This window comes from Cinclus cinclus, chromosome 3 (assembly GCF_963662255.1).
Source record: "Cinclus cinclus chromosome 3, bCinCin1.1, whole genome shotgun sequence".
NCBI lineage: Eukaryota > Metazoa > Chordata > Aves > Passeriformes > Cinclidae > Cinclus > Cinclus cinclus.
This window is the reverse complement of record NC_085048.1, coordinates 23,308,117-23,326,004: the sequence shown is the minus strand read 5'-3', so window position 1 is coordinate 23,326,004 and position 17,888 is coordinate 23,308,117. Positions and strand designations below refer to the sequence as shown.

Sequence of the window (17,888 nt, the reverse complement as noted above, 5' to 3'; positions counted from 1 at the left end):
CATCAAGGGATAGCTCCTGTGTGATGAAGGAGGTGCCTAGCTGGGACTGGCAGGGGTGTTAAAGGATATGGGCTGATTACCTGCTGGCTGGCATGGCCATGTCTGGAGGAGCAGCAGAGGCAGCACTGCTTCCCCTGTACTGCTGCTCTGTGCTGGGACCACAAGACATCTTGCAACGCTGTGAATAGGGCCCGTGCCTCTCTGCTCAAGTCTCAGCTGGGTAATTTAGCAAAGAGGGGAGAGTGCCAGGTACCCAGTTACACAGCACACAGACTTACGTTATTTTGGGGAAGTTTGTTAGCAAAAGTGGCCAAGTTACCTGAACCACCTGGTCAATGATGAAGGCTCACTTTCTTAAGTGATCTCTTTACTGTCTTTTTTCTTAATCTGAAAAATTAATTCCCTACTGAACCTGCCTGAGAAAAATCTTAGATTTTTCTGATGAGTGAGGTGTTGCACATGCTGTAGGAAAAGCCTTAGGAAGCAGGGGAGTCTGTACAGAGGTGCTGTGTCACATGAACCATGGGTGGCAGCTGCGTTGCTCTTTCCTCTCCCCTTTCTTTCTCCACCTTCCTGAAGCCATTATCTCTTCCCTGGGGTGACTGCATTCATATAAAGTTCCATATCTGTGCAGGCATTTGCACATTCTAATCTAGCTCTGTTTTGAACCTTGTAAACCCATCACGCCTTGACAGCGTGATGCAGTGCTAGGCCCCTTATCTGCCCCTCTCCAGTGAGTCTCAGACTTCAGTTTTATCACAAGAAAAAAACAAAATCCTCCCCAGTAACACCTCTCCTCCCCCTAGTCAGAATGGTGTTAGTGTCCTGGCTTATTTTGGTAGCAGAGTTGATAAAAAAGCATGTGCCACAGCATTTTAAAGAATTCAGCAACAGAATTACAAAATGAAAGCAATAGGAAAAAAGAAAACTTCATTGCAGGGGAAGAAAGTGTGGGTTGTTTCAGCACAAATGTGACATTGAGCTGCAGGCTTTTCTCCTGAGCTGAGGGACTTAACCCTGAGTTTGAGTACCATTTTAATTGGCTTGTGAAGGAACTGTCTTTTTGTGCGGTTCAGAAACCAGGTGAAGTGGTTTACTCAAGTGCAAGTGGTTATAATTGGCCTTTTCTGGACATGTTTCTTGAGAGAAGATTTGCCTGTGGTTGTTCATTAGCAGTGCCATCAGCAGGCTTGGACTCTCTACCAGCCTGAAGATGAAGGACTTCTAGAGACAGTGGGCAAGGAAGGAAAGGTTGTCTCAAGGCTGTGTTGACAGAGGAGCCACCACTCTGTTTCTGGGCAAGTTTCAGACCTACTGTAAAGTGGTGTAAGGAGGTCTTGGAAACTCTGGCCATCCAGGAAGAAGACCACAACAACTGAGAGCAAGGACTTAAATGCACTGCTGGAAATTTTTGACCCCTCTATCCCTTTTGTGGTAGCAGGGAAGCAGCTCCCTGGGGCTGTACACCCATGCATAATAGAGCCACTTGTGGTCATGTTTCAGAGTGATCTCTTGGTTTTGTTTTCGGAAGCCTTCCAGCATTGATGAAAGCATTGTGGGTGCAAGAAATAGTGGTGCCAGGCAAAGGAGCAGCTAGCTAAATGGGGAGAAAGATTATTTACATGTTGTATGTTGCACTGAGTAAGGTTTGTGGGCAGCAACAGCAGTTTGTGGGCAGCTATAAGCAGCTTTTTACCAATTAGTTCCTTCTGGAAAGTGGGGAATGAAATTATTTTTGTAACTATATTAGCTGTTTATATGATAAAAGATGCTGACATTTCCTACAAATGTTGTTTTGCTTATGTCATTTGTGGCTGTGAGAGTATTACAGTTTCTAGCATACAGTAATATGTTCTTTTGTAAACAAGGGAGTACTCCGGTTGAGCTGAAGCTGCTGCTCTTAGCCACACTGATGCCATTATCCTTTAGGGAGGTGGGATCCATGGAGACACCTCTGGTTGCATTATGATTTTGGTGGTGAACCTGTACCACTTGCAGGAAAAGCTCTCTGGATTCACTATGCCAACCTTTACTGGGAAGAAATTTATGGAGCAACATTAATGATGGATGTTGTTTGGATTAATTACAATATAAATAATGCTATTACCCTTCTATTCCTAACACTTCCTTGAACTATGAGATCTGCATGAAAGCATCTGTAAGCTGTTAACATCATCACAGCACGATGTGGTCTTCAGTCTGAGGGACTTGCGGGCACTGCAAGGCCACGCAGTCTTTCCCTCAGTGGCCTGGAAGTGGCTTGGTGCAATGCTTGCTCTGGGACACAGCTGATCCTTTAGCACGGTACCACTTTTAAACTGGTGTCCTCTGCACAGCCCTGCAGCCAGGAGAGAAGTCCTCCTTCCACGGCTGCCTTCCCTTTGTTGCTTGGGTAGGAACACTGCCTGGGTCTGCTGCTGATGTGCACGGCTGCCCTGCCCTTGCTGTGGCAGAATGCTATTGATTTATCTCTAATACGAGAGATACTTCCAGATCTGTATATTATGATCTAACTAGATGTATATTTTCTCCCCTAAATTGTTAGAATAATTCTATCACAGAAGGTCAAAAATAATGACCTAGGCTGACTGAGTATTTTAAAAGCTAATTTAGCGGGGAAATGAGGCATGAAAGAAATAACACTGGGGAAAGGTAGATCATTTAAATGATAATCTTCATTGAACTTTTTAAAATTAGGTTCATGTTCACGGTTCTGAGCAGCATTTAGTCATACCAGTTATTGTACTCCTTTAATCAAGTGATCTTTTAAAATAACTTTTAGTACAAGTATTTTCTACTGTGGCTTTGCAAAGCTATTTTTTATTCTGCAGATAGATAAGGCTGAAAACATACAACTTGCTTCTGCTTTTCTGATGTTTTTTGAGATACCTAACAATTTTCTTTTCACTTGGGAGTTGCCTACAGTTGTTACTCGTCTCCTTATGCTATTCCCAAGAGGAAGAACATCTTTATAAACAATGTCCAGTGATCCCTTCTGTTGAGATATTATGTTCACATCCTTGTTTGTGTCCTTGCACATGCTCCCTCCTCCCATTCTACCCTCAACCTGTCCTACCATCTCCTGCCATCTGTGAAAGGGTGAGAACATCCAGCGTGGATCTTGTTTCTCTAGAGATTTGAGCCAGCGCCTCCACAGTGGACACCCTGTCACGACTAATAGTTGGTCATTACTCTTAATAGTGATTCTGTTATGTTTGAGGTGTTACTTGTTATGCCAGGAAGTCAGGCAGGCAGTGGCATACCTTGCAGAGGAAGTCACTTATATTGGGAAGGATGTAGCGTGCTTGGGATGAGTGAATTGCTTAAAAAGATCTTGAAGAGTGGCAATGCAGTGAGACATCTGTTGTTAGCTGTTAAGGAGAGCAGAGCTGAAAATATGCTCTATCACATGGCTGAAAAAACTGTAGCTACATCTCCTGAGTATCAAATTTCTTAAAGCTGTAACTCTTTCCAAAAGTAATCAGAAGAAAAACGTATTTACTGAACTTTGGTTATTTACTTTCTCTAACAACAAGATCATCAACAAAGAAGGAGATTTCCTGAGAAGCTGTGTGAAATATGACTATGAAAAGGCTCACACTGTTTGGGATAAGTGGGGATAAAATATTGCCTCCTTTTTTTATTCTGGTATACCCCAATTGGGAGAATTTATTAATTCATCCTTCACTATGATTCAGTCACTGCTTGGGACTTGAATTCAACCTAATGCCACCCTCAGGTGCCCAGGATTCTCTTGACACCAGATGTCTGGGCTGAACCACTGTGAAGGTTTGCAGGTGCCATGGAGTTCAGCCTACCCCCCAAATAACACTATTTTTTTTTTTTTTATTTGCTCAGCTGGTGACTGGAGTATTGGAAGGAGGATACAGTTTCTTCTGCCAGGATACACACAGTGGAGGAGAGGCTGATATGAAGGTACCATAAGAGACTTAGAGCTGGTAATGTTTCAGATTGTCCACTTGAGTGTAAGTGGAGAGCAGAACAGTATTGATTATGCACATTTTGCTTAAACAATAAGCTTTTTTTCCTCCTTTTGCAGTACAATGGACAATGCACTGTCAGACATAATAGTTAATCTATGATATATTCATGGTTGGTATTTTTGTGAGTAATTATGTACAAATTTTCAAGTGACCTCAGATCAAAAAATGAGGACCTGGTCTTCAGACTGTATCTAACCACTCTATGTTGAGCCCACCCTTCTCTTTCTGAGATGTGATGATGATTTCTTCTGGTCACACTTGTGACCTCTCCTTTACAGAGAGCACTGCAGCACCAGCTCTGGTTAAGTATTTTCTTATTTCTCCCAGGACAGCCCAGGTGAACAGCAGTAGCCTCATGAAGCAGTCTTTGTCATCCTGTTTTCAGCTGTAGCTATAGATTTGTACCTCGATCTCCCATGGAGAAACCTGAGGCAGAAGTATTAGAGAAGATCCCAGCAGTGTCTTCAATCCAAGTAGTGCAGGACAGAATCTGGATTTTAATTACTTAGATAGCATAAGAGTTGAAAGCCCCCACAATGTGCAATGCTTCTAAAACTCATTTACTCCTTTCCAGATCATCCATGTCCTCTGGTGGTACTATTTCTCCAAACTCATTGAGTTCATGGATACCTTCTTTTTTATTTTGAGGAAAAATAATCATCAGATCACTGTTCTGCATGTCTACCACCATGCAACAATGCTGAACATCTGGTGGTTTGTTATGAACTGGGTGCCTTGTGGTCACTGTAAGTACTGGGATATGGTGGGGGAACATCTGCAACAGGGGCCATCTGTTTTGGTCGTCTTTTGATCAAACGAAACATCTCTGTACCATATTAAGCTGCTTTGCTGAATTGCAACTATTGTAGATGGCTGCAGGAATTAAGCTACCAGCACAGCCTCTAGGAAAGGAATGTCTGTGTAGTTTGAAGAATTTGTGTGGTAGTGTGACATTTATCAGGTGCATTACCCCAGGTCAGATACCTGTCAACCTTACTTTCTCTATTTTTGCTGTACAGACCCTTTGATGAAACAATACTCTTTTTCAAATCAAGCCAGAAGCTTATTTCAGCTGTAGAGCAGCTAAAAGTGATTCTTGTCCTTGTATCTGTAAAGTTCACTTGAGATAGGATTTTCTTAATTTAATCTCATTACACCACAAATGACAAACAAATTGTTTCAATTAAAATCTTGTCTCCTGATCACTAATGAACATGAGCAAATGAATCTTAAGTGGAAGATTTCCATGTTTCTCTCATCTAAATCCTGCTAACCTTTGGCAATCTGGTTTTAATTCTTTACTTCCATTGTACTTAGCTGGCATCTGGTTTCCTAACTGCACGAGCATGGTTTAGCTGTGGTTAGGATGTGCAGCTTATAGATACTGGATTTGTTGAACGCTCCATTCAAGAGAAACCTTTTCAAACCTGATGGATGTGAGCTACTGGCAGTGCAGACCAAGAGGATGCATTCCTCAGGAGTCTGCTCTCTGAGTCAAACAGCATAGAAACTTGTATTTGTTTTTGTGTTGTCAGCACAACGGTGAGTAATACTGAACTTATAAAAAGTGTGCATCTGGAAACACATTCTCCTCCAAGGAAGTCAATCCTTGTTCATACGGCAGTCAAAAAACTGCATATACTTGGAATCTATCTTGTGCTCATGTGGTCTTGAAAACACTTTTATGTTATTTCTAGCCACGTGTTCTTCTTCCAAGCTTTGTGTTCTGTTGTGTCATCACAGTTCTGTGCAGTTCGATGTTAAGCTAGAAGTTTCTTCAATGACTAAAGGTGCTTTAAACAAGGACAAATAAAATAGCTAACTTGCAGGTTCCAAAGGTGTCAGAAGCTTTTGGTTATAAATGACAAAATTGGCTCCTGCTGGAAGGAAGTGAAATCAGCCTAAAAGTAGATGGGTGAAGCTATTGATTGTTTGGTATGTGAGCATTCCTCCTTTTATCTGTTTCCTCAGTTCCCTTGAGAAACCATAATGTAGATGTGAAAAAGAATAACTTGAGGAAACAAAACCAGAAGGCTGGTGTAAAGCACAAGGCTGCAAAGCAGCTCAGCTACTCCTTTGGGTAGGCAGAATAAAAAGCAGGGTAAAAAAAGAACCCTCTTGCTTTTCTTCTAAGAGAAATCATATTTTAAATAGTAACATTTTGAACATGTTATTTTTATAGATTCCATGAAACAGCATGTTCCTTCCTGGTAATGCAGTGTACTTTCTTTTTCCCCTGCCCTTCTTTTAGCTTACTTTGGTGCCACACTGAACAGTTTTATCCACGTCCTCATGTACTCCTACTACGGATTGTCCGCTGTTCCAGCAATGCGTCCTTATCTGTGGTGGAAGAAGTACATCACTCAGGGGCAGCTGGTGAGTGATTTGCTCTTCAGTGCTTCAGCAGGCTCTTGAATTTGTGATGAGGTCCTCTTTCTTGTCTTTACTGAGTTAAGAAATTTTGGCAAGGGATAGAAGAAAAGAGAATGAGTGCTAGTACCTTCTGCATCTTGTAGTGCCTACATCACCTTAGAAATCCAGCTTCTGCACATCTGTTTGCTCTGTTTTCAGGACAATGGGGAGCTGAGGTCTGGGGCTGAACATGAAACAGTGCTGAGGTCTGTGGGATCTTTCTCCCTCTCGCCAAGTTGTGTGGCTAGATGTATTTGGGAGTTGCAGTGCTGGGATTTCTGGGACTCAGTAGCCAGGGAGGAGGCTTTTCTTCCAAGCTCTCTTGAGCTAGCCTGCTCTTCCCTGTGCTTGGTTGGTCAGGCTATAGACCAGAAATCAAGTGCAATGCTGTCCACAGCTAACAAGAGCCATTCTACTCCTGCAGGACAATGTCTTTTCTGTCCTCCTTTTGCATACAGTTGCAAATGGTTTATTAAAATCTATTCAGTATTTTTGTTCTCTTTCTGCACTTGAAATGGGCAGATTTTTTCTCTTGTAATTCTGTGTTGGACTCCTTGTATCCATTTGCACTGTTTCATGTGCGTGCAGTGATGAAGCCTGACCATGGTGTGCCGGAGGTGATAAGAGCGGTGAAATTAGGTAATACACAGAGCATGTTGTAGTGGTACTGCACAAGAACCAGGTTTCAGTGTGTACAACGTGTCAGAACACAACAAGGAAATGTGCATGGGCATTCTCCCTTCCCCATTTTGTAGGGGGGGGAAGCTGAAACCTAGAGATTAATTATTTTGTTATATTCTTCTTCCCCCCCCCCCCCCCCCCCCCCCCCCCCCCCCCCAGAGCTATGAATAGTTTTAATAACATTTGCTGGTGATGATTAATAACATTTACTGCCAGCAATTCACAGTGTTGATTCTCAACATGGTTTTTTTAGCGCTGTTCTTCCTGAGGAGTGGCTAAGTATTGTAGCTGAGGGCTCATTATTTTTATGAGAGCCATGGGGAGGGTTGCTTTGGTTTAAGGGTTGTTTCTGTTTTTCTTCCCAGATTTAGGCTCTATTCTTCATCCTTGTTGTTCAAGTGCTACGGATTGCAGTGTCTCAGTGCTTCGGTTGCTCCCCTGGCTATTGTCATAGCTGCTTTCACTTCCTTGCCTGCTCTGTCTGCATGCATAGCTGTTAGGGCAGCAAAATAGCAGAGTAGAACAAACAGTCTTTCCCTTTTTAAATAAACATTCCCTAATCTGGTAGCCTTTATGTGAGGGTGAATTTTGCCTAAGGCCCTCTGCCTTGCATAAGCCCAAATTCTGTTTTTCCAAATGAGATAATTAAAGATAATTGAACCCTTATCCTCCTCCCTGGCTCCCTAGCTTCCCTGCAGCCTTTACCCCAAAAATTCTTCCACTGGAGCCGTATGTCAGACAGTTGCTGTCTGTGGGAAAGGATTGCAGGGGTCTCTGTGTAGACCAAGTGACCCAGGTCTTCTGCAGCTGAAGCAGTGAGATGGGGATCTACTCCATTAGGATGGTAAAGTCAAATCCCAATGAACTCTCACTAGGAAGAAGGTGGTCTTTCTTCCTTGGGACATTTATATATCAGTTTTATGTAAGTTACTCTAATGTTCTAAAATGGAAAAACACAGATAAACACTCTTAACATGGTACCATAATCTGAATGTCTGCTCACTCATGTTTACAGAGAAAACGCTTGCCAGACACACAATGTTACATACTCTTCACTTGTTTTGGAAATAACTGTTGAGATTTTGGTCACTCATGGTGTTTTTTCCTCCTTCCATTAATGTGCTCCATTTCTCTTATTTTTGTTTTCTCTCCCCAGATTCAGTTTGTCTTGACAATCTTCCAGACCAGCTGTGGTGTTGTTTGGCCATGTGCATTTCCTCAGGGGTGGCTGTATTTTCAGATTTCTTACATGATTTCTTTGATTATCCTCTTCACAAATTTCTATATTCAGGTAAAAGTAGCATTCATCAACTCTTTCTAGCATTGTGCTGGCTGTATCTCACTGTAAAGCTGTTGCAGAAAGATATGTTTGAAATGTCCTTTTGCTATCCTTCACTAACATGCATATGTTCTTGAAGTACTACACTTGTTGATCTACCCTCTACTTTCAAATCTTCAGATGTGCTGTACCCATAATTCAGAATGCTTAGTAATTTCAGTGAGCCAGAGTGATACAAAGAAATGGTTTATTGCAATTCTAACTGCAGGTAAGGGAGAGGAAGAACTTCATGTAAGACAAAGCTTTCCAGTCTGAAGTAAACCAGCAGCATGTGAACCTGTGAAGTGCCTGAAGGAATTGTTCATTTCTGCTTTTGCAAGGGGAAATCAGGGAAACTTCCCTTACAACATGCAGAAATCTGGATTTGGTTCACTTCTACAGGCATTTGTATTTTCATATGGAAAATTAGTAGGTTTAGTTGTGTTTATACAAATCTGATTTCATGTTTGAACAGATCCAGATTTGGTATGTGTTACTCTGAGCAGTTCATAACTGGGCTCTGTACAAAGATGTACAACTACTGTCTACAGAAAATCATGTACTACTGTCTGCAGAAAATCAACAACAGCCTGCTGCCCCTAAGGAAGCAAACTCTGTTATATGTTTCAGATATCATTTGAGATTAGAGCATTTTGGTTCTGGTGAGAATGATTCATGGGGTGAAACACAACAGGCTTCCCTGTTTGTTCTTCTCGTACTTTTTAAAATCAATCCCGTGATTTCTATCACTTGCTGCATATGAACATACTAGTTAAACATTATAGCATATTCCAGATACTACTTGATCTTCTTTGTCAAGTTTGCTGATATTTTAACTTTTAATTGTTTAAATTCACACAGAAATTTGGGGAAATGTGCTTTTGTCAGGCAGCTGAGCCCTTTTGAAAAACATGAATGTATATTTTGTTGTCTGTAATTTTTTTAGACAGTCTCCCAGTCCTGTTAGTTTTTGATTCTTGTGTTAGCCAGTGGAAATTCCCATCACATTTCTATCTCTGAACTTTCCTTACTTTTATTGTTTACACACCTCTTGTTCTGGTTTTGTTCAAGGTACTGTCACCTGCAGTGCCTCAAACCTCCTTCTTCACATGTCATTTTGGGTATATTCTTATCCCATAGTCTGCTCATAAAATTGCTTCCCTTGTTTCTAATTTACTATTAGTATAGCACTACCATCACACTGCCAAGCCTTTTTCTTTTCAAGTGAACTACTCCTCTCACTGTGATGAATGAAAGGCATAGTGTAGAGTTTGTTAGACTCTTTCCACAAGGTCTTTAAAAATTACGAATGCAAGTTTACTTTTGTGTTTCTAGAGTTACTGTAAGGAAGTGGTTATTTATATCTAATTAAGCAAAACCATGTGCCTTTCCATGTATTCTAGACTTACAACAAGAAGGCAGCCTCGAGGAGGAAAGAGTATCAGAACGGCTCCACGGCCATTGTGAATGGGTACACAAACAGCTTTTCTTCCCTTGAGAACAATGTGAAACAAAGGAAACAAAGGAAGGATTGAAGACCAAACTGAAAAACCATTTTGATAACCCCAACAACAAAATCATCTGATTGTAAGCACAATGAGAGTTGTGCATTAATACTCTAAATGGCTACTGTAACTATTCCTGCCTAGAATAGTGTGATTTATGTAGGACTTAACCAGTGCAAACACCCTAGAAACCGTATACAGAACATAAAAGTAGGTTAAAGTTTAAAAATAATTCTGGGCTGTCACTGACCCTGCTATAGACTATGGAAGGGAAGTATTATCATATTATCCGACACTGCTGTTGCCTTACTAGTCAATATGATAGGTGCTGAATTATGATTCACATTTTGAAAACACTGTAATCTAAACCTCCATTTTTTTAACTATATATCATGCATGTGATTGTAGAGGTAATTTGTATGATGCTGGTTTCAGTAGATAAAACACACATGCCTTAAATTAAAAAGCAGGGCCCAAAGCTTATTACTGGCTTAAAAATTAGGGTATGTTTCAACTTTTCAATTGATTGACTTTTTATTAAAAAGTCATTTAGAAAAATCCATTGATCATTTTACTGTTCTGTATGTGATACACGATGCTACGTATCTCTTACTCGATACAGTGAAATTGAAAATGGCACATTTAGTTTTGTATATTTGGCTTTAATTGATTCAACAGTCACAAAACAGATGGAAAAGTTATTTTACCTTTTTAATAGATCTTATTTTTTTATTTGAAGTACATCACTAACATAAAAGCAATTGGCACTTACACAGTCGAGTAAGATTTAAATATTGTCTCTAAAGTTTAGAGCATATACAGGGTGGACCCATCTATTCTTTATACTTTTTTTTCTCTTTTTTTTCTTTCTTATTTCTGAGAATTCTTAAATGCTAAATGAAGAGTTTTTTAATATGAAACTGGCAGTTTGAAGTGTTATTACTATAGCCATATCCATGTTTTAGGACTTACTGTTTCAGTCTGTGACATATCCAAAAGTGTTTTTAAAAGTGGAGCCAGAAAGATGCTTTTCTGATGGAATTGTCTGTATTTAAGTTGGTATCTGAACTGTTCTTCATGTAGCATACATTCACTTTGAAAATGTGCCTAACACAATTTTTTTTTTCCCAAACAAGCAAGTTTAAACAGTTTGAGTCATAGCTAATGTTTTTTGAATGTTACTGAAATGTGCTGGAAATGTCTGTTTCTGTAATGTGAGTTGTGTATATCAATGGTAATGTTTTGGCTTGTTATCTAAGGATTTGGTTTGAGTGCTGGTTAAAGTTAATTCTTCTTGTAAAATGCTGTCTTGCACATATGAGGAGTCAGTTGCAAAGCCAGTAGCTGTTGCTGGTATTCTGGTATCTGCCATGGTGGAGTCCATTAAGCTCTGAAAAATTGAATTGTGCAAGATATTCTGCTGGTCATTGCTCAAGTTAAACTATTTGGTTTTTTGATATTTATATAAATGCCAGTTTTAACACGTTTAATTGTTTTTAAATATTTTTTAAATTTTTTGCACATCTCTTAATGAATTAATAAGTTCTCTTACTAGCCTTGTGGGTTTTCATTCCTTGTTTTGAAGGAGACAGTGTCTGTTATGTTTACATTATCAAAGCTTGTGTGTGTGTGTCTTCATTTCTAGGTACTGGTTTGCAGAGTCTTTACATAGCTCAGTACAGCAGCTATAATGTTCAAAATAGGCTGTCTAAATGTGCTAGAAATAAACTCTTGGCTCATCTGAGTATAGTTCATTGTTAATGTTTGACATGGTTTAATCATTAAAACACTTTTGATTATCTCGGCCTGAATTCTGTGGGTTTGTACAGATTTAATGCATTGCCCCATCCTGTGTCAGGCCAAGGAGGAGCCACCATGATGGAAGAACAGCTGCAGATATTCAGGGACATTTAGCATACCAGAGATTTGGCAACAAATTCTTTAGAGAAACCTTTGGCAGTTATTAACACTGTTCCCTTGCCTGGCTGTAGAAATACTGGTCTGTGTGATGGATTTAATTCCTGGTGGGATTACTGACTCACTGAATGCAGAGCAGCCCCAACAGCACGAGATGATGAGTGCCAGGAGCTCCCCTTACCGTTAGGTGATTGTTTTGGAGCCCTCTCTGATTTGAGCATTTAATTAGAATATTGCAGCAACCCCGGATAGGCTGGTGATGGACTTGGTAAAACAGAGCAACTTAACATAGCTGTCTGTCTTTTCCCTTGCAGGCTCTTAACACAAAAAACAGACCAGGGAAATGGGTTTACACTTTGTGAAAGGCTCAGAGGTTTCATGCTGTGTTGGTCTCCCCTGGGAGGGTGCTTTGAGGTGGTTGCTAGGACAGTTTCTTCTTCACATGCCAATTCAACTATGAAATCGTGTGTGTTTCTAAGCAAGGTTCAGTAAGATGCAGTTCTTTGGATGTTAAGCTAAATCTCCAGGAAGTACCTAGAAGGCAGAAGCCACAGCACCAACCTAGCCTCCCCATGTGAGCCAGCAGAGATGAGGCTGCTGCACTGCAAACCTTGTCTTGATTTTTTGTGTTGTAAAAGCAGGAGAGTTGAAATAAGAACTGCTCCCAACAGCTGAAGAGAATGAGACAGTTTAGTTCTTTGCAGAGAGAATGACCAAGCTACAAACCATTAGGTTAAGATCTTGTGCAGTTCATGAGCTGACCAAATCCCTCTCAGCTCTCAGGCTCTACAGCCTCAGTGATGAAATGTTAAGCTTTTGCTCAGCTGTGAATGGGATAGTTAAGCTCTAGTGCCAGAAAGCAGCTTTTTTAGGGTGATCCTGCTGTAAAGACATTGAGTGCTGCGTCATGGATGTGCAATGACGTGGATGTGCCACCCGTGGGACTGAGATCACTCAGGAACTGGGATTCTTGAGATGGCAGGGAAAGGAAAAGCAGAGAACAATCCTGGAAATCTTTGTGTTTGGTTGTGCATTTTACTTGATGCAAGAGAGATATCAAATAATTGTTGGAGCGTATGATAGGATTTATATCCCCAAAACTGAAGTAACAAAAGCCCCAAGCCTCATAGAGAGCTGTTCTGGGGGTTGCCTCTGCCTTTGATATTTGATAGCTGTCTTGAGTTTAAGTTGATAAAATGTGTGTTTCTTGTATGAGATGGGAATGTATGTTGTTAAAAATGTATGTATTATTCACAAAAAAAAGAGATGTAAAAGTAAAATGGATGCTGAAGAGAAGTATAAATAAAGTTGGAGGCCAAATTACTTGAACTGTGAGGGTTCTGCAGGGAATCCCTTGGAGGCAATGCAGGAAATGATGAAATACAGAAAGAGATCTATTAGAGAAATGCTGTTCCAAACTCTATTGATACAGATTAACTCACTGTCATCCTCTTACCAAGAATTACTGCACCAACAAAAGTGATTCGTTGTGATTATCAGGATGTCTCACAAACTGATTTATAAAGCAAAAACTTTGATTCCATTTTCAATTTTTAATTCATTTAAATAGATGGATATACAAAACAAGGTCCATATATTTCTCCATTTTGGTAGAATGCATTTGTATGAGCAGGGGAAGCTGGAGTCCCCAGGGCCTCCCATGACATGACAGTAGCAGAGGCATTCATTTTTAAGTCATAGCTATTAAAATAATCTCCAACAGGAGGGAAGAGAACAACAGTCCAGTTAAAAAAAAAAAGTATTATGTTTAAATCAGTCAAGCTGGGATGTGGAGGAGGAGGAAAGAGACATGTCTTGTATTTTAATGATATATAACATACTATATTTTCTATAGGAGGAATGTAAAAAGTCTCTGGTAGATGGTAGACTTGATAGTCTGATTTCAGTATGATGACAGGTTTCAGAATGAATGGGAAGAATGAGTACAAGGAAGTAAAAAAATGGGAGAAAATGTACCAGTGCTTTTCTGGAAGTAATCACATCTGATTGACCCATATTGGTTTTTAATTAAAAAAAAATATTGTGTGAACAAAGGAAATGCATCTTTCATCCCTCTGGAATAGGTAGTATTTTTCATCTTTGAAATTACTAGGTAAACTAGGGGGTGTGGTGACCAGCTACAGGATCCAGGGATAAGCAAGGTCAAACTGATGAGCAAATGGTTTGTCTCAATGCTTTCAGCCAGAAAGGAGCCCATTAATAATGTTTTAGGAGAAACCCAGGTATAAAAAACAGGACTATTTGCAACAATGTTTGGAGATGACAACATCAGAAAGTACTGTCAGTGCCAGGAAAGATTGCATCTCCTACAACAACTACCTTTATGGCTGGAATAAGAAATGGGATTACTGTAAATGCCCCTTAGGCACCAGTAACAGAATTTCAGCTGTTTCCATAGGAGTTCTAGTTGGACATGACTGAAGAGGAGAGAAGGAAGATACATTGTGAATCATCTCTTCAATAACTTAGAGCTGCTACTGGGATTAAAAAAAAAAAAGGTGGGGGGAAATCTCTTTATTTGCTAACTGGTCCGTTTTTAGTAGGAGGAATGTGCTAGTATGGGAGGATGAGGCTCTGGCAGAACTTCCTTTTGATGAATACATTGGCTCTCAAGAAAACTAATTTTGAAAGATCTGCTGTACAGAAGAGTTACTGGGATGGTCAGAAATTGAGAAGTTCTGCAAAACAGATGTTTAACAAGAACAGTGTTGAAAAGGGATGTAACCTCAGCCAACACAGAATTTTTCATGAAGGAAAATGAGCTATTTTAAGTGTATGACACAAATCAAATGGGTATAAACTACCCAAGAGTGTTCCTAGGCTAGAAATAGGGAGAGTGCCTTTTTAAGTGGAATATGGTTCTGGAGCATTTTTCCCATAAAAGTGGTGTGAAGCTCTGGGGGATTGCTTGAAGATGGGTCACTGACCACTTCTAAAGCTGCTAAGACCAGGGATGGGACCCCCTGGTATGCTGCTCTGCATTCTTGCAAAAAGCAGCTGTTGGTGCCTTTGTGAAAGCATGTCTAAGAAAGGGCAAAACAGAGAGAGGAATGATAACAAAAGTGTGAGAAACAGTCCTGCAGACAGCAAGGGAGAGGAAGGAGGGGGAGGAGGTGATGCTGGAGCAGGTTCCCCTGCAGTCTGTGGAGAAGCCTATGGCAAAGCAGATATCCACACTGCATCTTATGGGGGACCATGTGGTAGAGCAGGTGGGCATACCCTGAAGGAACTGCAGCCTGTGGAGAGCCCATGCTGCAAGTTTTCCCTGAGGGATTTCAGCACATGGGAAAGGCCCACACAGGAACATGAGTGGGAAGGAGGAGGGAGGAGCTGCTATGGACTGACCGCAGCTACCCTCACACCACTTGGAACATGGAGGAGGCAGAGGGGGTGGGAATGAAGGAGTGAAACATCCTTGGAAGAAGGGGGTAAGGAGTAGGTGTTCTAGTTGTTGTCTTTGTGTCTCACCATTCAGCTCTATTTTAATTGGAAATGCATTAAATTATTTTCCCAGAATCCATTTGGGCCAAGAAAATTACTGCTCAGTAACCTTCCTCTTTATCTCAAATTGTTTCCACCCCCAATCCTATTGGGGGGGGGGGGGGGGGGGGGAATAGAGCAGCTGGGCAGGTGTCAGGCAGGTGGCCAAGGTCACCCCACCCCACATGGACACTTTGTCCTCTTACCAATCAGCAGGTCAGGCAGAAGGCAGCTTCCTTGAGCAGAAGGAACAACTGCGAAAGGCCACGAGGTACCAGGCACCAGAAAGCCTGAAGGCCATTGTGGTACGGCTGGAAGTCTTGTAGTTGGGGAAAACATGCTCCCTGGAATGAACCAACTGCTTTGTTCTTTTTTGTTTTGCTTGTTTTTTAATTTTTCTTGTTTTATCCAGATTTAACACATGTTAAAACAACACATTTTCCAGGAATCTGACCCATAATTCTTGGAAAGTTTTTAAAGGCAGTGTAGGAGCCCCATTTACTGACGGAAGGCACTGCACTGGCATGACATGTAGAAGGAAGCCTGTGTTCAGAAGAAAGGTCCTGAATTCCCACATGAGAGAAGTTGCCTCATACCCTTCAGAGGCAGCTGGAGCTCCAGCTCAAACAGGGGTGGTCCAGCCATGTGACAGAAAGAAATGCAAAACTGTACTCATTGTCGCATTTCATTTGGAAGCATGTGAAACTAAGTGAACTGACTCTGTTGACATAAAAATGCAATCCCACAGCGTTGTTTACTCCTGGGCTTTTGCTGCTCCTGCATTGGTGTAATGGGGAATGCACAATCCCTGTGGCACAATTGCATTTTTACTGCCTGAGACTTGCCTAAGTGGATATTCATAGCGTTTCCACTAGGATTAGCCAGCATCAGAGGTAATTTTATGTGATGATAAACTACTTGGTAAAAATACTTACAGTGAAATGAAGTTATTTTTTTTCCACACCTACTTAAGCAAGGTATTGTGGTATTTGTGTAATAGATTAGACATACGGTGTGTCATCCCATTTAGCAAGTAGGAAGCATGTCTTTATCAGCTGTTCTCTCTGCCACTGGAAGCCAAATGTTTACTAAATGCTAGTAATTCAATTCTACCAGCTGTTCTAGGGAATCAGAATCTCAGCTCACCTACCAGCAGTAAGAACTTTATGAAAGTAAATTTTAAGAAAAAAATCTGTAGCCTTGTAGTTATCTAAGTGCCTTTCTTCCTTTAAAATCAATGGCATCTCAATGCTTCAGTGCCTTTCTAAGTCTTACACCTGTCTGTATATTTAGAAAGGATCGCCTCTCTGAAAGATCTTCTGTTAATTTATCAAGTTGCTTTGTTTCCCACAGCACTTGGGGTTGGAAGGGAGTGTGAGACCAGCTCTTGGTGTGCTGGGCTATTAGGGACTTGAGACATCTTTGATGCAAATTCACTTTTGCTCAGTAGAATAGTGATGAGTTTGTGAGAAAGACCAGGAAATACATCCCATGCATATAGATGGCATAACTATTATCATCTAACTATTATCAGTTGTGTTTCCTTTTAAAATTGTTTGCACAGATTTTTTCAAATCATCATGACAAAGGCTCTTCTGTTCTCAGAAGTTTAAATAATAGGGCAAGAAGTAGTCTTTATATCTGACTCTCGTTTCCATGCTAAGTAGATGTGAAGAATTGCTGCCCAGTCCTACTGTTATAAAGCTGTACAAGTAGATTTTTAAATGAGTGGGAACTCCTGAAACCAGACCGAGCAATTTGGTGGTGGATGCTCCGCTTGGTTTCCTGGTATTTTTGCAATTATGCAGTATTTGCCAAAAGTTTCCTTGCAACATAGGAAAATAGGAATAATTAACAACTAATTTTCTCTTGGTCAGAAAGGAGCAACATACAAGGCTTCAGAAACGTCCAAAACTATGGGCCAACTTCCTGGCTCCATCCATCCAGAGCACTTTGAAATGAATGACAGTCAATGTGAGATTTTACTTCTTCAAGTAAAAGTTTAAAAATCCCCAAAACAACTAGACAAATACCCACCCCCAGCTGCTCACAACCAAACCCCATCCATCTCACCTTGCCAGAATAATACTAAAACTAAACAAAGAAAAAACCCAAACACAACTATGTTCAATTTTGTCTTCTGGCCTCAAAATTGGAGAGAGCAGATCTAAGCAGCATCTGCTGAGGTGTTTTGTCTTTTATGCTGATGATTTTAAGGAGGTTCAAGAATGGTGTAAGCAAGCACTGGGGTTTTAAACCTAATCCTCCAATATTCAGGTCTGGTTAAACCCAGGGCTGATGTCAGCCTGGCTGGCTGAGAGAGGAAAGTGGAGGGGGTGGAAGCGGGATCCGGTAAGCACGGGAGCATCCAGAACCGAAGGGGGTGTGGGGAATGCCCGGGGCTGCGCACCCAGGGGATGCGCTGTGAGCCAATGCCCTCTCCTGGTGGCACCTGTGAGGGGACAGCTGGGGACACGCTGCTGCTCCCCCTCCCCGAACCAGGAGAATTTCATAGAGATGCAGCTGACCCCAGTGACAAATATGTCAACA

At 41.0% G+C, this 17,888-nt stretch overlaps 1 protein-coding gene across 3 annotated transcripts in view; it reads left to right on the top strand.

Moving 5' to 3' along the window:
* ELOVL5 (ELOVL fatty acid elongase 5) overlaps nucleotides 1-11,719 on the top strand; it is a 39,210-nt gene extending 27,491 nt beyond the window's left edge. For all 3 annotated transcript variants that reach the window (XM_062489743.1, XM_062489742.1, XM_062489744.1), the window contains 5 exons: nucleotides 3,859-3,936; nucleotides 4,579-4,750; nucleotides 6,256-6,380; nucleotides 8,254-8,388; nucleotides 9,819-11,719. In XM_062489743.1, the coding sequence (XP_062345727.1) occupies nucleotides 3,859-3,936; nucleotides 4,579-4,750; nucleotides 6,256-6,380; nucleotides 8,254-8,388; nucleotides 9,819-9,950 (642 nt within the window). In that variant the 3' untranslated portion in view covers nucleotides 9,951-11,719. The remainder of the gene's footprint in view (nucleotides 1-3,858; nucleotides 3,937-4,578; nucleotides 4,751-6,255; nucleotides 6,381-8,253; nucleotides 8,389-9,818) is intronic.
* Nucleotides 11,720-17,888: the final 6,169 nt, after the last annotated feature.